The sequence below is a fragment of the Cucumis melo genome, chromosome 12, assembly GCF_025177605.1.
Source record: "Cucumis melo cultivar AY chromosome 12, USDA_Cmelo_AY_1.0, whole genome shotgun sequence".
NCBI lineage: Eukaryota > Viridiplantae > Streptophyta > Magnoliopsida > Cucurbitales > Cucurbitaceae > Cucumis > Cucumis melo.
Genome location: NC_066868.1, coordinates 25807745 through 25827904, shown reverse-complemented (window position 1 = coordinate 25827904; position 20160 = coordinate 25807745). Strand labels below are relative to the sequence as shown.

The following is a 20160-nucleotide window of genomic DNA, read 5'->3' as shown; positions in this document are numbered from 1 at the left end:
TCTAAAACTCTTTACACCTTATAATAATTAATTTGAAATCTTATACTTTATTTTTATACATTATCCTTCCTATATTATTAATTATATTCCACGTCATTCACCCCCCCCCCCCCCCCCCCCATAATTACCCCCCCCTCCAAAATCATTTATTTACATGCATGCCTCCCTTTAGTCTTGCCTAACTTGTTTTATTTTAGGGTAACCAGTAAAGTTAGCAAAATCAAGAAAAAAAATAAAAAAAATTTAATCATGTATTTGCGTTCTTTTTAGACCAAATAAAAAATACAAATTTTCTCCAATTCTTTCATATTTCATTTGACTAACATTATTGTTATATATATCTATGAGGAGATTTAAACCTCAAATCAAAATCAAGGTAACTATTATATAACTAACTAAGCGATTAAACTAACTCATAAAGCGAGGATATTCATTAATATATATATATATATATATAAAGAAATAAATATAGATAGATACCAAACTTTAGTATTGATTTTGGTGGGAAGAGAGTGGATGTGTTGAATTTATATATTCACACCGCAAATTGAGGGATAGTAAAAGAAAAGTAAGAAAAGAAAAGATAATAATAAATTTTGAAGGAGAATTAATTGCGCCCAAATATCCTCGTGACAACCGCACATGCTTTGCACTCCAAAATCAAACTTCTATAAAGCCAACGTAGGCCCCTTTTTCTTTTTTTTTTTTTTAATTTAATTAAATTTTTATTTCCTTTTTTTTTTTTTTCTTAAATATTTTGAGCTCCGCAAACCTCGCCGAAATTCCTCACGCTCTGCTGACATGGCATCTCCATCGTCACTTTTTATCCCACGTGGCGCGGTGGAGAGGCCAAGAAAATCATTTTTATCCTTTTACTAACAAAAAGAAAGATGCTTAAATTTTTAATCAAATTCTAAAAATTGAAGGTTTGTCTGTCCATATAATTCTGAAAACTAAACATGTTTTCTCATATTTTGTACACAATAGTTTTTACCTTTTATCAAGAAAGTATCAATTTTCTAAAACCAATGTTGTTTTGTAAATTTAACTAAAGAAACCAAGTGTATATTTAATTTTAAGAAATGTAAAAACTGTATAGAAAGAATAGTAAGTAAACAAGCATACTAACCAAAACTGAGAAGTCTAACATAGCATTGATTTGTAGTATCAATCTCAATATTTGACTCTCCTATTACATATAATGTCACAAAAAAATAATACTAAATTTAAAAAAAGAAACCATTAACCTTTTAAATTTTCTCCAAAACTTTTCATATAAAAATTAAAAAATATATATATATATATAATTACTAAACAAGATTGTAATCATAGATAATGTCGAGGGCTCAATTTATTTGACGAATATATATAGTATCCATAGATTAGGACAAAAAAAGAAAAGGGAGATTCGAAATTGGAGTGAAGTTAGAGAAGAAAAAGGCAGAGCACGAATTCATGATTCATGAAGGTCTTTATCGTGATACGGATTTAGGATAGGATAGAATCAAATAATCCTCACCTCCATCAACCCTCATGTATGTTCACACGTGTTATGTCCTCAGCACTCCACATGGCAATCCCTCTCAACCAATCGTTTTTTTCCCGCTTTTTCATTTTTCATAATTTTTTTTTTTTTTATTTATTGTATCGACAATCCACTTCACCGAGCAAGCACATGGAGCAACCCGAAATTTCCACATCAAAAATAGTAATTTCATAAATAAATATGGATTAAGATGGGAATTTTTAGTCAATTTTTGCTACACCCAAATGCTTTGTCGGTGACTTTATCATTTTATTTCTATTTATATTCGTAATTTTGAGGTTAAATTATCTATTTAGTGCATGGATTTTCAAATATTATACATCTCTTCCTTCAAATTTAATTTTCATTTCAACTTACTTTCTAAATTAAAAATATTACAATTTTATCTTTAATATTTTAATTTTGATTGAAATTAGTTCATAGATTTTAATATTTATATTTTTCACGTCAAATTTTCATTAAAATAATTATTTTCGTCAAATATAAGTTACCACAATCAATTAAATTTAATTGTTTTCACCACTTTTAAAATTTTACTTCATAATTATTTTAAATTGATCGATCCAAGGTTTGAAAGAAAGTATTTAATAGAAAAAATTAAGATTAAAAATGTTTTATAGATAAAATTGAAACAAAACAAAAAAAAAAAAGGTAAAATTATAATATCTTGTTACTCAACTCTCACTCGAAATCTAAAAACTAAATAATTTTTTCACTTGGAACTACTTAGGCTTCTAGGTTGCATTTTTTAACGAGATTTTAGTAGCAAAATTCAACATTAAATTTGTGAAAGAATAAAAAATTCCACCGACAGTATATATTTTCAGTTTCCTCCACGTTTAAAAGTAAAAAAAAAAAAAAAAAAAAGGAGGAATAATTAAAAATAGGTTTATTTTAATTTGTAAAGATTAAAAGGGTTGATTAAATGATGTGAAGGTTGTAATTAAATGGCAGACACCTAAAAAGGTTTCCCACTCTCTTAAAATATAAACCACATGATATACAGTGGGTTTAAAATGGTCCCTTTTCTTCTTCCTTGGGGTTCAATTTTCAAACCAATTTATTTCTCTTTCTTTCTTCTTTGCCTTTTTGTTTAGAAAGAAAAGCAAAGGAATAAATTTGGTCTTTTCATTTCTCAAGGAACACAGGGGAACAACCCAACCCAATTCCAACTTGATTGGTTCCATCAAATTTGAAGGTAGGTTTCAAGCTAACACATTCAAAGTTCTTAAGATATTTAGATTATATTTTCGTTGAAAGTGCAATTAATTAAAGTTTCATGTTGACGAAGAAACGAGAAAATTGTTGTTGGTATACGAAAGTATAAGTTACGAATATCTCCATTTTATATCTAGAGTGGATTATATCAAAGAAATGTGGTGGTTCACTTGGACGTAACTTTGTTCCACGAATGAGCTAAAGAGAGGCACATGCTTTCTCAAAATTTAAAATTATAAATTATACAACTTTTGCTATTATCAAACAAAGTGATCATTTGTGTTGCTTTAGTGATCGTCCACGTTGCTTGTGTAGGTATGCTAGCTAATATTAAATCATTTGCGAAAAAGTTACATGTGTATGAATAACTCATGTATCTCTTGTCATAAGATCCAAAGATCTTTATTTCGATTTCTAATTCGTCCATGAAGTCTGGAAATTGATACTCTTAATCAACCCATTAAAAAAATATATACATCACCTAAAAGATCTAGCCAGCATATTTTAATTTCTCTACCATTCTTCTATTATATATCAATTAACAATATCAACTATATTCAATATTAAAGAGCATAGAGAAATTAACTTCAAACTTAGGAATATATAATTCAAGAAAAGATCGTATAAGGAAACAAAATTAGAATAAGAAAGAACAAAAGATATGATTAAGAAGAAGGTCCTTTTAATCATTTGGGGGTTAGAAAAATGATAAAAAATGGTGCAATGATATGAGGCCACGTGGTGAGGGGGGTTTTAGTTGGCGGGGTAATTATATCATTCCACGTTAATTTTGTAAGATTAGTAAACATATAAGTTAAGAGTTAATGATTTGGTTTACTTGAAAGTCTAAAAAATTAGTTAATTAATTACATTTAATAGGTACCTATTAGCGGGAGGGTGCGACATTGCTAAATTTTACTTTAATCAATTGTGTCGGGCAATGAGGCCAAAGCTCGAGATGAAAGTCAAATCTCATTTGGTCTTTGTTTTACACTTTGAATTTGAAAAATATGTGTATTTTATTACACCAAATGTCTTGTTAGATTTGTCGAGGATTTTAAACTAAAATAATAATAGAAAGCTCGTGATATTTGTTAGATAAACAAACTATATCTTCGTTTTGGTAGAGATCGTGATTTAATTAATATTGGTGAATTGATTATTATAAGATGGTAGGGTTATTGCTATTTTTATTACCGAATTTGATTGATCTAATAGCTATAAAAGTTAATTTTATGTTTGATGAGAAATATTGAATCTATCGATGGTTTTCTTTTAACAAATTCGAATATATTTAAATTTGTTGTGATTTGGTTATAGTGATTAAAGTATACGTATTATTTACATTCTATATTGATATATATTTTATATTAAAGTTATGGTAAATAATTAATTAAAAAATCTTAGGCTTTAAATTGAAAATAAACTTTATTGTATATGAATTTATTTGATAAAAGTTAAATACAAATTTTTTTAAAGATTGAAAAGTAAATAGATCTAAATGGATGAATATTATCAAAAGCTGGTGCGAAATCGATTTTTAAATAAAAAGGACTTTAAAAGTGATTTTAGATATATTAAAGAGATAAAATTATCCACGATTGCTTTTTACTCTCGAACACAAACTTTGGTTTTTTTTTTTTTTTTTTTTAATTAGTCGATATAGGTTTCCTTAACATAACATCTCATTCATCGTAGATATTCATCAATACTTTATCAATTGAGTTATATTAAGTTTGATTGTTAAAAATATTTTTATATCGTTTATATTAATAACTATATTTTTAAATAGTAATTTTTTTTATTAATTTTTTTAAAGAACGAATATAAAACTATTTATTAAACTCGTAAGATGTTCATGAATTTTTAAGAACATTTTGAAGAAAAAAGAATGTTGGTTTAAGAAAAATATATTTTCATAGCAATGTATCTAAATATTTACGAAATTTAATTTTGTAAAAGATAAAATATATATATACTTTTAAGATATTTTAAAAAAATGAAGCATGTTATTTCACAATCATGAGTAATGATATATACTGATAACATTATACAATGCTTTTCAAAATTTAAAAGAAATAACAACACATAATCAATAGTATCCCATCACAAACAAAAACTTTGATACATCTATTTCTTGATTTATTAATATCAGAAAAGTTCTCCAAATAGAAAAAATGTCGAACTCTATACAAAAATGGAGAAGAAAAATATCGGTAGACATTAATATACATTTATCATTGACAAAACATACTGTATCGATTTCTTACTCTGATTGATAATAGACTTGTTTCATTTTTTATTATCTATATACTTTGATAAACTTCTATTAGCGTCTATCTAGACTACTTATGGATAATTTGTTTCTATTCTTTTATATGTAAAAATATTCTAATTATTATTGTTGTTGTTATTATTATTATTGAAGACTTATGCTTTGAAATGGTTATTGCAGCTAATTATTGTTTTATTGACAAACATAGCTTTATGTTATGTTCTATAATCTTTGATTAGAATTTGATGTTTCATCCAGATTTGTAGTGGATGGCTTCTATAGTGAAATATTGTACTTCCATAGTTTTGATGTATTGTAATGCCAATATTACTTTTAATAAAAGAGTTTTGGAAGATAGTGTTTGATACACAATCTTAAAAGTTTTTGGTAAATTATAAAAACTACCCATAATGTATCATATTAGTTACAATTATAACATTGAACTTACAAAATTGAAAACAAAATATTTAGATTTATCTAAATTCAAAATTGGACTCTCAAACTTGTTGTATATAAGTTTGAAAATTCAATTTTTTTTTTTATCATTTATTGGTCCATTTTTTATAATTATTATAAGATCGAGAGTCTAATTTTAACACTATGAGAAATTGGTGGTTATTGCAATTCACTCTCAAACTTTGTTCAATTAAAACATTTGAAATTATCGTGAAACAAATACTTGTTTGCGTGCTAAAAAATATATTTTATTAGACCATTAAAATATACACATAATGTCCTCACACAAAGAAGAACCGTAGTTCGAAAAAAACAGTATTCTAAAAGTATATTATTGACCATCTTTCACAAGAAAAATACGAACTATGCAAATCTAAAAGAGAAGCCACTCAACCCTTGTAAGGTCATGAGCAACCTTATTGCATAAATGATAACATAAGCAAACGTTACATAATCAAGCTTCCCCACTAAATCCTTAATTTTACCAACGCCAATACTAACTTTAGTAAGTTCTATAAAATCGTTGTTAATTAGCTTGATTACACCATATACATTCGACTCAATGAAAAGAAAGAGAAAAAAACGTATTCAACCAATTTACCTTCGTAACCAAACTGTCAATCATTTAATTAATTTTTTAAAGATGTTTTTCTCATCCCGCTCATTTAAGTCACTTATATAAGTTTAAATTTTAATTATACAGCGATTAAGGTTTAAAGTGATACCATTTTCTTTATTTAGGGATATGAATTTTTTTCTAGAAAGAAATTTTTTTATAAGGGGGGCTGCCTATAGCATGTCTCAATGAATTACCAATCAATGAACAAGAAGTCTAGATTTTGGGGCCGAAAACAAAATTAAGTAATTGGGCTTCAAGGTAATATTTGGGCCTCTTCAAACCAGCCCACTACAAAAATCTGTGTGCTCTGTAGAAGCCTGTTGCTCAATGAGTTTGGGCTTCATTTTGGTATCGGGTCTCTTCGGGGAAATCAGTGCTTTTAAAGTGTACTTCAAAAGCTGTTTTGGATGTTATCAAACATTTTTTTTCCCCTCAAATGACTATGTATTTCAAACACACTTTAAGCCACGTAAAAGAAAATGCATCCATGATAGGCTTTAATCCTCGTTTCTCGCTCCTTGCTTCAGTTCTACGTTCTTCTTTAATCAATATTCTTTTTATTTAAAATTTGAAACGCAACAACTCAGAAGAGTCCCTGATAAGGTAAAATACACTAACCCCAAAGGAAACATTTTTTGTTTTGTTTTTGTTTTGTGGAATTGAATTAGTCAAGAAGCGAGAAACGAAGATACAAAGGGAGCCGCTTGTAGCTGAATGAACGAGGCCCAGTTCATTACCAATACCAACTCTCGAGCACGAAGTCTAGGTTTTGGGCCCAATGATAGACAACTAATTGGGCTCCACTGTGGTATTAGCCCAGTTCATGCGGCTTGAGGCGTATGCTTCTGCGTAGTGCAGACGAAGAGCTTACCGTTCCTGCTCCAAGAGCTGCAAGCTTGAAGCATCCATGGAGGAAGTCGATGAGAAACAATGTATCAGAATTTTGCCTCACAAGCTCGTTCTACAGAAAAAGGAGCCGGCTCTTCAATGGCTCATCGGATCGCCGTTTCTGTCGCCTCTGACTATTGTTTCCACTCTCAGATGCATCCATCATTCGTCTCCACCCGAATCTGTCTCGCCTGATTTCACCAAGGAAGCAGGTAAGTACGTTTACGTGAGTTTTACTAAAATACAGCTCCATTTAGGAGAATTATTTAGTTGTTCTATCTACCGATTGATAGGACTGCATTGAACTATTTAGTCTCGAGTGAATTGAATTTTTCGTTTCTTGAATTAGAATTGAGGTACTTAATCTTTTTTCTTGAGCAGAAGAGCTGCGGACGTTATTGCTGAAAGGTTTTTCTATTGTTGGAGCATTGGTTGTTGGAAATTTCAACGTCGATGAACATGCGAGCCAGGCAATTGATGCGGCGCGGAAATTGAATCAGATTCTATCTCATGGTGAAAAAACAGAGAAGCAATTATTGATTGGAGCGGTTGCTGATATCAATTCTGTAGATATTCACTTTTTTGTCTCCCGGTCTGAAAATGACACGAGCTTGGATTCTGTTTCTTCTGTTATGTATGAAAATAATCCCGAAAAATATATTTGGGAGCGAGGCTGTTTGCTCCGGTGCGAACTGCCGATCAGTGTGCCGCTATATATTCCTCTTGACAGTCCATCAGGTGAAGTTAAAAGTGTGGCTTTGTTTAGTTACCATAACCGTTGTTAAAGCTTAGAGCTTAGAGGAATACAATGCTTACAGTTTCTCAGTTTTGGTAATTGTAAAGCCTTGTTAGCTACAAACGCATGAAATGGTTGTTATTTTCACGTTAGATATGCCAGTTTGTCCAAGTGGACACTCTGGAGTTCTCGTGCACTTGGGCGTACACAGGAATGTGGTTTTGCTGGATCTTATTAGTAGTTTACACTCTGGAGTTCTAGTAGTCTAGCTGATGTCCTAAGTTCAGGGACTTTATGCATACAAAATGACGTTATGACACTGGAAGTTTGTTCAAGATTTTTTTATATCTCTACCATGGGGACCAATTGATCAAATGGTTTGTCAATTAACTTCCCTAAATGGTTTGTTAGATTGTTTACTCTTTTTTCTAGGGTGGGTTGGCTTGATTTCTTTGGTTCCCTTGTATTTTTTCATTTTTTTTCTAAATGAAAGTTGGTTTTCTATATATATACTATATGTATCGGAAACTTGCTTTCCCTGTCTTGAAATTGTGTTTTTCATCTTTTTTCTTTCTTTCGTTAATAATTTGAAGTGTGATGTGCTAAATATCGTTTTAACTCCCATATCTTTCAGATGTTGAAAAGACGTACGAACAGGCCACAGAATCTGTTATTTCCAAGTTGAGAGACCCAGAGGTGGTGTATGTAGTGGAACAAGTAAACAAAAATACCTCAGAAGATCCTTGTCCTGTCATTCTACGTGGTTCGCTAATGGATTTCCAAATTAATCTCTCAAAGTTTAGGCATTTGAATGATGCCAGCCAAAATGCTGATAGAATGTCTTTACCGTGTGCAAACTTCTGTTTAAAAAGTAAAACTGAGTGTTCAACGTTTCCTTTACAGGTATTGATTTTTTTTCCAGATTTGTATCCCCCCCACCCAAAAAAAGATAAAAATAAAAATCTACAAGAGTTTTGCTTAGTTTCACCTTAATCAATTAGAATCTGATCTTAGTCCAAGTTTTTCAAAAGTTTTTTTCTTAGAATGCAGATATAATCCAAGTAAGTGTTCTTCTAAATAGCTCGGCAAAGTCTGAAAAATCTAGTGCACCAGTTGTAGAGTACTTTCCAGGTAGTTATTGATGTCAGTATTTACTTCATACCTTCTCACCTCTCCAGCCTTAAGTGGTAACGTGCAGATGTTCGTCATGGTATAAGTGTTGTTACCACTCCTAATGGAAGTTAAATTTATGTACTTTCAGCTACAGACAAGACCAGGCTTTTGGTTGTCAACTTGAAGGCAGAAGTTCTCTGTTATGCTGCCAAATTTCTTCCATTAACTTATGCTGTTTCAATGTTGATCATTCCGGGTCTAGTTGACCAGTTAAACTTGATTAAGAATGCAATATTACCCAACCTTTCAAAGCAACTGCCCCAGGTCTAATTTCTACTTTTTTCTTTTCAATATTTTATTTAAACAGTCATTTTCCCTTCTATTTGCCCTTTTCCTTTTTTGCCAAACTCATATTATATTTGCACATCTCATTGGTTATAAACTCGATAGTTCTTAGGTGTTGAATTATGTCCCCGCATCTGATGTTTAGTTCTTTTTTTTTCCTTTTTGAAAATAAAATTCATATACATGAATGTTTTACTTTCTTCTGTTACCTTAAAGGTTCTTTTGCTTCTGCAGCTAGTGCCATATCATTTTTGCCCTCCTGGATTTTTGCATCCAATAACTGCTATCTATGAACTCACTTATGGGGAGACTGAAATGAAGCAAGGTATAAACCACAAGGCTTTTGACTAGCTATTGATGTGTATGACCTCTGATATGCCAAACTTAATATTTGACATCAAATGATTGAAAATATAAGTTAGAGTGATGGTAAATCATCGATTTATGTTTTCAACTAATTCTACATGCGGATTAGTTTGTAAATACTCTTTTCAGATTTTTTTTTTGTAAGGCAACATTTGCTTAATGCCCGGGAAAATGTGATTTTTAATTTATTAGGATAAGAAATTTGTATTTTCTCTAAACTGAAGATTTCTAGCAGTAATTAGGAAGCTTATCGTTTTGCAACTGATGTATTTTCCTGTTCAAATTGTTGGCATGTGTTCAACTTTAATCATTATGTAATTTTTGCCATTTTCCTGACCAGTGGAACTAAGAAAAGCCCTACACTTAAGATTAGGGTTACCTTTTGATCGTCCTGTGCTAAGAATTGCTAGTGCATTGGATTTCTCTGGTAGGAAGGACAACTTGCCACAAAAGGGTAAGAATTATTCAGATGCGCACATAAGGAACAAAGCCAAACTTTGTTCTTAGGACTTCCAATACTGAATATCTCGTTATTTATGGTTTTTATCAGGTTCCTTTTTGCTCAAAGATGTTCATATTGGAATTCCAAGCAGCGGTGGTAGGCTAATGATTGCCCTCAAATGTAGACCTTTCTTTCTCTCTAGACTCTTAGTTAATCAGATTCAAATTGTGCAGTTTCAGGTGGCCACATGTCTCTGGTTCAGGGGTCATATGTGTACCATCATTATCTTCAAGAAGGTTTCAATGACTCGGTAGTGAAATGTTCCATTAACCTAGAAGTTACTAATTGTGACTATAATTGGCAGAGCTTTGGCAGTCTAAAACTAATTACTTTCACTATTGCCCGATGCGACTAATAATTATTGCTTGTGCTATAGGGCTGGGGTTGTGCTTACCGGTCTTTGCAAACTATCATTTCATGGTTCAGACTCCAACATTATACATCCATAGATGTTCCTTCACATAGGTATGAATTAGCTTCACCCTTTTCCCTCCCTCCCCACACCACACACACTAACGCCACTACCATAGGGGATACCATTTCAGCTTATGCCCACAACCTTAACTTAATTCAACTACAACTTTTTTCTTCATTAAATGTTCTCTGGCTGCTCCCTATTCAAAGCTCCAAAAGTTTCATTTGGTGCATTTCGCCGCAAATGGTTTTCCTTTCCTCGAAAACAGAACTTTCCTACAAAGATTACATATTTACATTTGGTTGTTATCCACCCGATATCTTAGTGTCCAGCACAGGTTGAACGTACCAAATAATTTATATTAGCAATCCTGGTGGTAGGAACATGGAAGATAGGTGCTACAAAATTTTATCTCTTATTCTATAAAATTTCTCGGTCTAATTTGGCCTCAAGTGCCAATTCCACTGTGTTGAATTTTCTTTGGCTGTGTATATCTTCCATGTAGCAATTTCCATATGAAAATTTTCACCTACTCATTTAATGCCTCATGAAAAATGGTCATCAATAACTGATGCCGCAGCAGAGTTGAGAGAAGAGAGGTTTTTGCTAGGAAACCTTCCTGACAAGTGAAGAATAAAACTAGAATCATCCTTGTTCATCAAGTTAGTGCTGTCAAGGCAGGAACAGCAACTTGGTTTTCATCTCAATTTATGCTTTCCATAACCTGGTCACATTCTGGCTTCTTATTTGTCTTCTCCCAAGTGTATTTGCTTCCATCTTCTAGTTTTTTTAGTTTGAATAGTTAACAATTGGTTACTTTCGTTTAATAATCATCCTCCAAGGGTTTCTCATACTCTCACATTTCTATTTCTAGTAAAATATCTCATAGGCTCTGTTTCTTATTACAAATTACTTTGTAATAACTTTATGCTGCAGTCTAGCTTTTAGCTGAAATCTGCAGTCAAAACTAATAGGAAGGTGTGAAGAGATTTGTCGTTGCCTCCTGCCCTTAATCCCTCTCATTCTCCTCATCCTCTTGCTTTCCCATTTATGAAAATCCAAAATTTGGCATTCGAGAAGCATCATGCATATAATTCACTCACTAACTCGTTTATTTAAGAAATATATTCTTCTCCAGCCTTTCCAAATTCACCATAGAATTACTACTCTAAATAAACTTTGAACAATCAAACCCCTTCTTTCTCCATCATATACAGCTCCATTTATTTGGAGAATGAAATAAACTATTTTCCTTCCAGAAACAATAGCTGTTTGATTGAAATCGCAAGTACTTTCTATAGCTATTATCTGTAGTTTGAGTATAAGAATCTTTGAGATTTTTGGATAACCAGTTCACCCATTTTTAGGGAAATACAAGAAGCACTAGTGGAGATCGGTGACAAGGATGATTCATTTATTGGGTCACGTGAATGGATTGGTGCCATCGAATTGAGCTTTGTTTTAGACAAATTGCTCGGTGTAAGTTCTTATTTTGGTTATGAAAACATTGTTATGCAAAACTTCTGTATTATAACTTTTGTGAAAGCAGGAATTTTAATAGAAGTACAAACCCTCATACCATCCAAGTATAGAAAAATGATAATAATAGATTATCTTGCATAATAATAATCGCTTAAAAGTAAAGAAAAGATCTGTGTGGTTTTTATAGGTGAGTTGCAAAATCATAAATGTCAGATCTGGGGCTGAACTTCCTGAAAAATGTAGAGAATTGGCAGCACACTTCGAGAGTCAAGGAACTCCTATAATGATTGGTTAGTTCTTCACAATTTTCTTTTTTAACCTTTATAAATTAATTAGGTAAATTTGGAATTTTCCCTTAAATCGTCAATTAAATACAGGAGGTGGTGTTCTTGCATACACTCTGTTGGGAGTTGATTACAATGAAGCAAGTGGAGATTGTGGTTTTTTAATATTGGATCCTCATTATACTGGAAGTGATGAAGTGAAGAAAATTGTGAGTGGTGGTTGGTGTGGATGGAAAAAAGCCGTTGATAGCAAAGGGAAAAATTTCTTCTTACATGATAAGTTTTATAACCTTCTCCTTCCACAGAGGCCAAATATGGTTTAATCTGTATGTTTCTTTTTTTTTTTTTTTTTAATATAACGTCTTAGAACAGAGGAGCAATAGATCTTGTTTGTTGTATTTAATACGTGATCTTATCCATTTCCTAAGGATCTCAGGACATATTGACATCAAAATATAATAAGCATCTGAAAATCGAATTGTCAGGCCTAATTTAAAAGAAAAACAAGTTGCGAAATAACACTTCTATTAGCTTGTGCAGACAGATGCTATGTTTTTTTCATTCCTTTAGGGATAACATGTATATTGCATTCTTGCCGGAGCATTATTATATGATGTACTTTTTCATGTGGTTAAATCTGAAGGATCATCAGAATCCTTCTTCTTCCTTTTTTTTTTTTTTTTTTTTTTTTTTGTGAACTTTTATGAGATGTCAAAGGTTGCTAATTACATTCTTTTGGTTGCTCCTCAGCTAATGTTTTGAGGTTTTCTTTTGTTAAAGGGCTTGTAAACAGATTGCTTATGGCCTTGCGATAGAAGGAGCTTGAGAGGTATCACTTTCTTGTGATGTTTTTGTAGTGTCTTTTTACTTGATGGAGGGTAAAAAAAGGGTCAAAAAAGTCCTTTGTTTTCTTTGAGGATCTTCCTTGTGTTTCAGTTTGCTTTCTTCCTAATATACTCATCTCTTAAAAAAATCTTCTTGGAATAGGAAGTTTCGTCTTTAAACCTCGCTAATATTTCCTAGGTTTTCATCGTTCTCATTTGGAACTTCTCGTTAACCTTCTTAATGCATTTGATATTCTAAAATGTTCTTTTTACAATGAACTCTTATAAAAAAGGGTCGAGAATTATACCTTTTAAATAAATAAATGATCATTTAAGGGTATCTTTTTTGAATTGTTATGAATAGCACAAAAGTGAAACTATTTATACAATATAGCAAAAAATTCAAATGGACAATTAAGAGTTGGATGAATTTTGTTATATTTTATAAATAGTTTCAATATTTTGTTATTTTAAAAAAAATGTTCATATTTTTTTATAACAATTTAAATATTATTTAGTCTATAATATCTTCAAATGTAATTTTAGTTTTTAAATTTCTAATAAATAATACAAATTAATCTTTAGCTAATATTTTTTTCAAAAATTTATTAGTATTTTTTTCAGTTTAAAAATATATTTGTTTTTTAATTATTATCTAACCAATTTAAAATATTTTCAAATACATTAAAACAAATTAAAATATTTACAAAATATAATAAAAATTTTAGATTTTACAAAGATAAATATGACAATGTGTATAGAAACTAAAAGTTTTTATAATGATCCACCTGATAAATACTAAATTTTTATAATGTTTACAATTTTAGATTTTACGACCAACATGTTATGTGCATGGATAGTGACCGAAAATGATATTTAAACATATATTTTTTTTTAATAATTTAACCATTTAAAAAGAAAGAAAGAAAGAAAGAAAGATCATTTCTTCTATTCGGCTTCCCCTACTATTAGGCTCACTAGCTCAGTTTTGGCTACATATGGAATCGATAAGCTTAAGCCGGCTTTTATAAATCTTTAATTATTTGAAAAAGATAATTATTTTGCAAAGATAAAAGTTAATTGGATGAGAATTAAATTAGGGAAGAATGATTTGATTTCTTTTTGGGAAAAGAAAGAAAAGAAAAAAATAATACTAATGTCAATAGTGATAATAATAATAATAATAATAATAATATCATTATTATTATTTAATATTTAATTAACCCTTTTAGATCCACGTGCCTCCCATGCTACCATCATCTCCTTATTCCTTCGTGAAACCTTCCCGCCGCCGCTCAACCTCCATCTCCGTCCGCCATTCGTTCCGACGCCGTCCTCCGCTCGCCGCCGCTCCCTCTCAGTTGAAGCCGAAGATCTCCGTCCGGTAGAGTCCGAGCCGCTTCTTCGTTGAAGCCGAGGCGTTGCGTCAAGCCGTTCCTCCGTTCGTGTTTCTATTCGGCTTTCCCTACTGTTGGGCTCACTAGCTCAGCTTTGGCGGCATATGGAATCGATAGCGCGATTAGCTTAAGCCGTAAAGTTTCCGCCTTTATAAACCTTTTACCGTACCCATCACTGAGCTCCAGCTGCTGTTGCTGCAATTTATCCGAAAAACAAACTCCCATGGCGCTTGTTCACCAACACCATCTCACATTCCCATTTCTTTCCATTGGCAAGGCCAATCTGAAACAGAACACTTCCAATTCTTGTTCATTTTTTCAATCCAATACCCAGAAGCTCGCCTGCTGCTTATGTGCAGCATCGCCGAACCCGACCACTCAATCTCCATCCCCCATTTTCCTCCATTTTCTCCAAGAAGAAGAAGAAGAAGAAGAAGAAGAAGAAGTAGAAGAAGAAGAAGTTCCTTCTAAGGAAGTTCATGGAGGTAACAAGACGGAAGAGGATTGGAACGACCCGTTATTCAGATTTTTCAAATCCCGAACTTCAACCACGCAAGACCCATCACGTGAAAGCAAATTGTCCCTCCAAAAGAACCGCCGTTCGTCCTGGCATCTTGCCTCCGATGTTGAGTTTTTCAATGAAGCTGAAGTTACACTCGAGGAAGACAAGGAACAATTGGGTTCTGCGAGTCGAAATTCTAGGGTCTTACCGGATGGTCTTGTCGGAGAAATAGTGGGAATTGCGAGGAATTTGTCGCAAAATATGACTCTGGGGGAGGCTTTGGGAGAATTTGAAGGAAGAATTAGTGAGAAAGAATGTTTGGAGGTGCTACGTTTGTTGGGTGAGGAGAATCTTGTGGTATGTTGTTTGTATTTCTTTGAATGGATGGGTTTGCAGGAGACTTCGCTTGTTACATCTCGTGCTTATTCTCTTCTTTTCCCATTATTGGGAAGAGCTGGAATGGGAGAGAAAATTATGGTCTTGTTCAAGAACCTTCCTCTCAGGAAGGAATTTCAGGATGTTCATGTCTATAATTCTGCAATGTCTGGACTTATGGTCTGTAAGAGGTACGAGTTTGGTTTTAATTTATTGCATTTTCCTCTTTGTTTTTGCTATTATAACTTGTTTGCTGCTTAGTTTAGTTCTGGAACTTATATTTGAGAAACTTTTATTGAATTTTGAGCTGTGTTGAATTGGTAAGGCCAATTTGATTATTGTTTAGTTTTTGGTTTTTAAAAGTTAAAGCTTATAAGCGCTACTACTATAGTATACATGTTTATTTTGTTATCTACTTTTTAACATGCTTCCAAAATTCGAGCTAAATTTTGAAAAATAAAAAAATAGTTATGTAGTTTTGTTTTTGAAATTTGGCTAAGAATTCAAATGCTGGCTTGAAAGGCAAAGACCACTGTAAAAAATGGTGAGAAAACGGGCATAGTTTTGGTAACTTGAGGAATGACATTTGAGACCTCACAACTGGCTTGTTATGTTTTCTAAATGGTGTCAAGGCCACTGCCCCTTTCTAATCTTCTTAAGTTTTCTTAGATGGTAAACGATTCAAATGATGTAAAACAAATCATCCTTTCCCTCATTTTAGCTTATCCTTCTTAGTCAATAATCGGCACTCTCTTCAATATGCTTAATTTACCCAAAAGGAGAAAAAGAAAAGAAAGAACGAAAAAGAAAACCAACCAACCAACAATTTTGTGGTGGCTGACGGCTCCTGGAGGCAATACGAATTTTTAATATGTAATAGCATATATTAATAGCTATTTCTTATTAGAATCGAGTAAAACTACAGATTGGCGGTAATGATCCTCAATACATGTTCTGTTTCCCTTGTTAAAAACCTATAGTTTATGGGGAGATAAAGAAAGACGTGGAACTCTATTTGCAATCCTTTTCCAATCCAAGGAAGACAATACTTAAACAGATGTATTGGTTATTGGAAGCCGTAAACTTCAAATTGGTTAAAAGTCGTACTGTTTTGATGGAAAAATAGCATCGTTGCTTTATATCTTTCAAAGTGGCCGTGGAAGCTTAACTTTGATTATCCTTTATTGTTTCCTTTACATATTCTAAATTATTATTTCCAGGTATGATGATGCTTGCAAGGTGTACGAGGCCATGGAAACAAATAATGTTAATCCAGATCATGTGACATGTTCTATAATGATTACAGTTATGAGAAAAATTGGCCGTAGTGCAAAGGATTCATGGGATTACTTTGAGAAAATGAACCAAAAAGGAGTAAAATGGAGTTCAGAAGTTTTGGGTGCTCTGATTAAATCATTCTGCGATGAGGGGCTGAAGAGTCAAGCACTTATCATACAATTAGAGATGGAGAAGAAAGGGGTTGCTTCGAATGTGATCATGTATAATACGATCATGGATGCTTTTAGTAAATCAAATCAAATCGAGGAAGCTGAAGGTGTCTTTGCTGAAATGAAATCTAAAGGAGTGAAACCTACGAGTGCAAGTTTTAACATCTTGATGAATGCATACAGTAGGAGGATGCAACCTGAGATTGTTGAGAAGCTTTTGGTTGAAATGAAGGATATGGGATTGGAGCCTAATGTAAAGTCATACACTTGCTTGATTAGTGCTTATGGGAGGCAGAAGAAAATGAGTGACATGGCTGCCGATGCATTTTTGAGAATGAAAAAAAATGGTATTAGGCCAACCTCTCATTCATATACAGCTCTGATTCATGCTTATTCTGTTAGCGGTTGGCATGAGAAAGCTTACTCAATATTTGAGAACATGTTGCGTGAAGGTTTAAAGCCATCCATTGAAACTTACACGACTCTACTCGATGCATTTAGGCGTGCTGGTGATACAGTGTCGTTGATGAAAATATGGAAGTTAATGATTAGAGAAAAAATAGTAGGGACAAGAGTAACATTTAACATACTGCTAGATGGGTTTGCAAAACAAGGTCATTATGTTGAAGCAAGAGATGTGATCTCCGAGTTTGATAAGATTGGGTTACAACCAACTGTTATGACATACAACATGTTGATGAATGCATATGCTAGGGGAGGTCAACATTTAAAGATGCCACAGCTGCTGCAAGAGATGGCTGCTCGGGAACTAAAACCCGACTCCGTTACTTATTCTACCATGATTTACGCCTTTGTACGTGTTCGCGATTTCAAAAGAGCTTTCTTCTATCACAAGAAGATGGTAAAAAGTGGACAAGTGCCTGATGTAAAGTCATACCAGAAACTTAAATCGATCTTGGATGTAAAACTTGCTACAAAGAACAGGAAAGACAAGAGTGCCATTCTTGGTATAATAAACAGCAAAATGGGTATGGTGAAAGCAAAGCAGAAAGGCAAGAAAGATGAGTTTTGGAAGACCAAGAGAAGGCATGTAAGAACTTAGAGAGCTTCTCCAAGTGAACAAACAAAAATTAAGACAGAAAGTTGAATTGTACAGCCATTTGGGCTTTTGATGAATGGATGGTCATCTCTTATCCATCATAAGATAGGCTAAAGAGGTTCAAAACTTGGCAGATGGGCAGGGCGTTTGTTCAAGAAATTGAGATAAGGAAGTGTCAAAAGGGGTTATAAAAAAACATTGGCCCAATGGAGGAAAAGGAGGAGAAAGTCAAAGCAGCTTTTGAAGAATCAAGATACTTGTGCATTGGCTTGGACAGATTAATAATCAATGATGAAGAATATTGTACTTTAGGTAAAAGGAGGTCAGAACTCTTCTTTTTTCACGTTGTAAAGAGGTTTAGGTTATGTGGGCTTGGTTTTTATACTCCTTATATTTATTTTTTTTTTGTTTTTTCTCAATGAGAGTTGGTCTTTTGTAAAGAAATATATGTATTTATATTTTGTAGAGTATACTGTAGTAAGTAACCACTTAACTATTTACCTTCTGAAAAAGAATAATGAAGTCAATATTAAATTATTCCTTTGCATAAGATAGATAGAAGATTTGGCAATTTTGTTTGTCTTGAAGGAATTTTTGCTCTCTAATGATGTGCTTCTTTGATGGTCTATCATGCGTTCGAAAATACCCCTGAGCAGGTGGAATAGGATAGAGATTACTTGCACCATTACTTTTTTAAGGCCTACTTATAATTACTACTTGTGACAAAAATTGGCAGAGTTTTGGTAGTTTGAAGCTTATTACTTATTACTCTAATGTGATTACAATGATTACTACTTGTGCTGTAGAGCTGGGGTTGTGCTTGTTGGTTTTTGCAAACTATCATTTTATGGTTCATACTCCAACATTATTCATAGATGTTCCTTTCATATGTAGGAATTAGCTTCCCCCATCCCACCTTACACACACACAAACGCGACTACCATACAGGGGGATACTATTTATATTCACAAACTTACCTTTACAACTATTTTCTTCATCGTAAGCTCTCTGGTTGCTCTCTATTCAAAGCTCCAAATGATTAATTTGGTGCATTTCACTGCGAATAATTTTTCTTTCAATCTTTCCTTGAAAACATAAGACACAAAGATTGCATTTGATTGTTATCTACAGAGATATCTTATTGTCCAGGACAGATTGAATGTACTAAATAGTTTATACTACCAATCCTGGTGGTCAAAAAAAAAAAAAAAAAAAAAAAAGAAGTGCTAGTGCTACTAATTTTCATCTCTTATTCTACAGAATTTTCTTGCTCTAACTTGGCCTCAGGCACCAATTCCACTGTGTTGAATTTTCTTTGGCTGTGTTAATATCTCCTATGTAGCAATGTTCATATGAAAGTTTTTTCCTATTCTTCCTTTTCATGCCTTGTGGAAAGACGATCATCAATATCTGATGAGGTTTGCTAGGAAATGTTTCTGACAATTGAAGTTAGTATAGCATTAAATATCTAGATTCTTATTCATCAGTAGGTGTTTGAGAACATGTTGCGCAAAGGTTTGAATCTATCTATCAAAAGTTAAACAACTTTACTCGATGAGTTTAGGCGTGTCGGTGACATTTGAAAATATGGAAGGTAATGATTTGATAGAAGATGGTAGGGATAAGAGTAACATTTGATTCAACATACTGCTAGACGGGTTTGCAAAATAGGGTCATTGTGTTGAAGCTATAGATGTGATCTCCGAGTTTGATAAAATTGGGTTACAACCAATTGAATGCATATGCAGGGAGAGGTCAACAATTAAAGATGCTAGCATGCTGTAGAAGATGGCTACTCAGGAAAGAAAACCCGAATCTATTACTTGACCATATTTACGCCTTCTTGCATATTCATAATTTCAAGAGAGTTTCTTCTATTAGAAGAAGATAGTAAAGAGTGAACAAGTGAGAGATTTGAAGTAAACTAAAAACCTTTTTGATGTAAAACTTGCAACAATAAACTGGAAAGATAAGAGTGTCAAATGAGATTTGGTGATTTTAGATGAGTTTTAGAAGACCAAGAGAAAGCATGTGAAAACTCTTGAGGTGCAACCCAAATCGATGCTTTACTGCTTAACTTAAGTAGAAGTCCTTATACTACAAATAATACTTACGATAAAAAGTCTTTTATCTCTCTAATTTTACACCTAAAATATCTCATAACCCAAGTCGATTGAGGTGCAATCCAAAAATACTCATTACTAGCCTAATTGTTGGTGCCCATCAAATCAAAAACCAAAAGCAATGTGCTAGGTTCGTCTGTTTTTTCTTTTTAACTACTTAGCCATTTTGTCTTTTGTTTAGAGTCT

General features: G+C 32.7%; 2 protein-coding genes across 2 annotated transcripts; both read left to right on the top strand.

The window, feature by feature from the left end:
- The first annotated feature begins 6951 nt into the window (after window positions 1-6951).
- Window positions 6952-12788, top strand: LOC103484015 (probable Ufm1-specific protease). Its single transcript, XM_008440906.2, has 13 exons — window positions 6952-7214; window positions 7384-7740; window positions 8373-8641; window positions 8782-8869; window positions 9000-9175; window positions 9431-9521; window positions 9903-10016; window positions 10113-10160; window positions 10238-10314; window positions 10441-10529; window positions 11847-11958; window positions 12149-12251; window positions 12339-12788. Exons 1-13 carry the CDS (start codon window positions 7022-7024, stop codon window positions 12566-12568), a joined length of 1947 nt encoding a protein of 648 aa, XP_008439128.1. The 5' UTR covers window positions 6952-7021; the 3' UTR covers window positions 12569-12788.
- Window positions 12789-12927: 139 nt separating this feature from the next.
- Window positions 12928-18388, top strand: LOC103484023 (pentatricopeptide repeat-containing protein At5g50280, chloroplastic). Its single transcript, XM_008440918.3, has 3 exons — window positions 12928-13074; window positions 14302-15534; window positions 16564-18388. Exons 2-3 carry the CDS (start codon window positions 14690-14692, stop codon window positions 17852-17854), a joined length of 2136 nt encoding a protein of 711 aa, XP_008439140.1. The 5' UTR covers window positions 12928-13074; window positions 14302-14689; the 3' UTR covers window positions 17855-18388.
- The last annotated feature ends 1772 nt before the right edge of the window (window positions 18389-20160 follow it).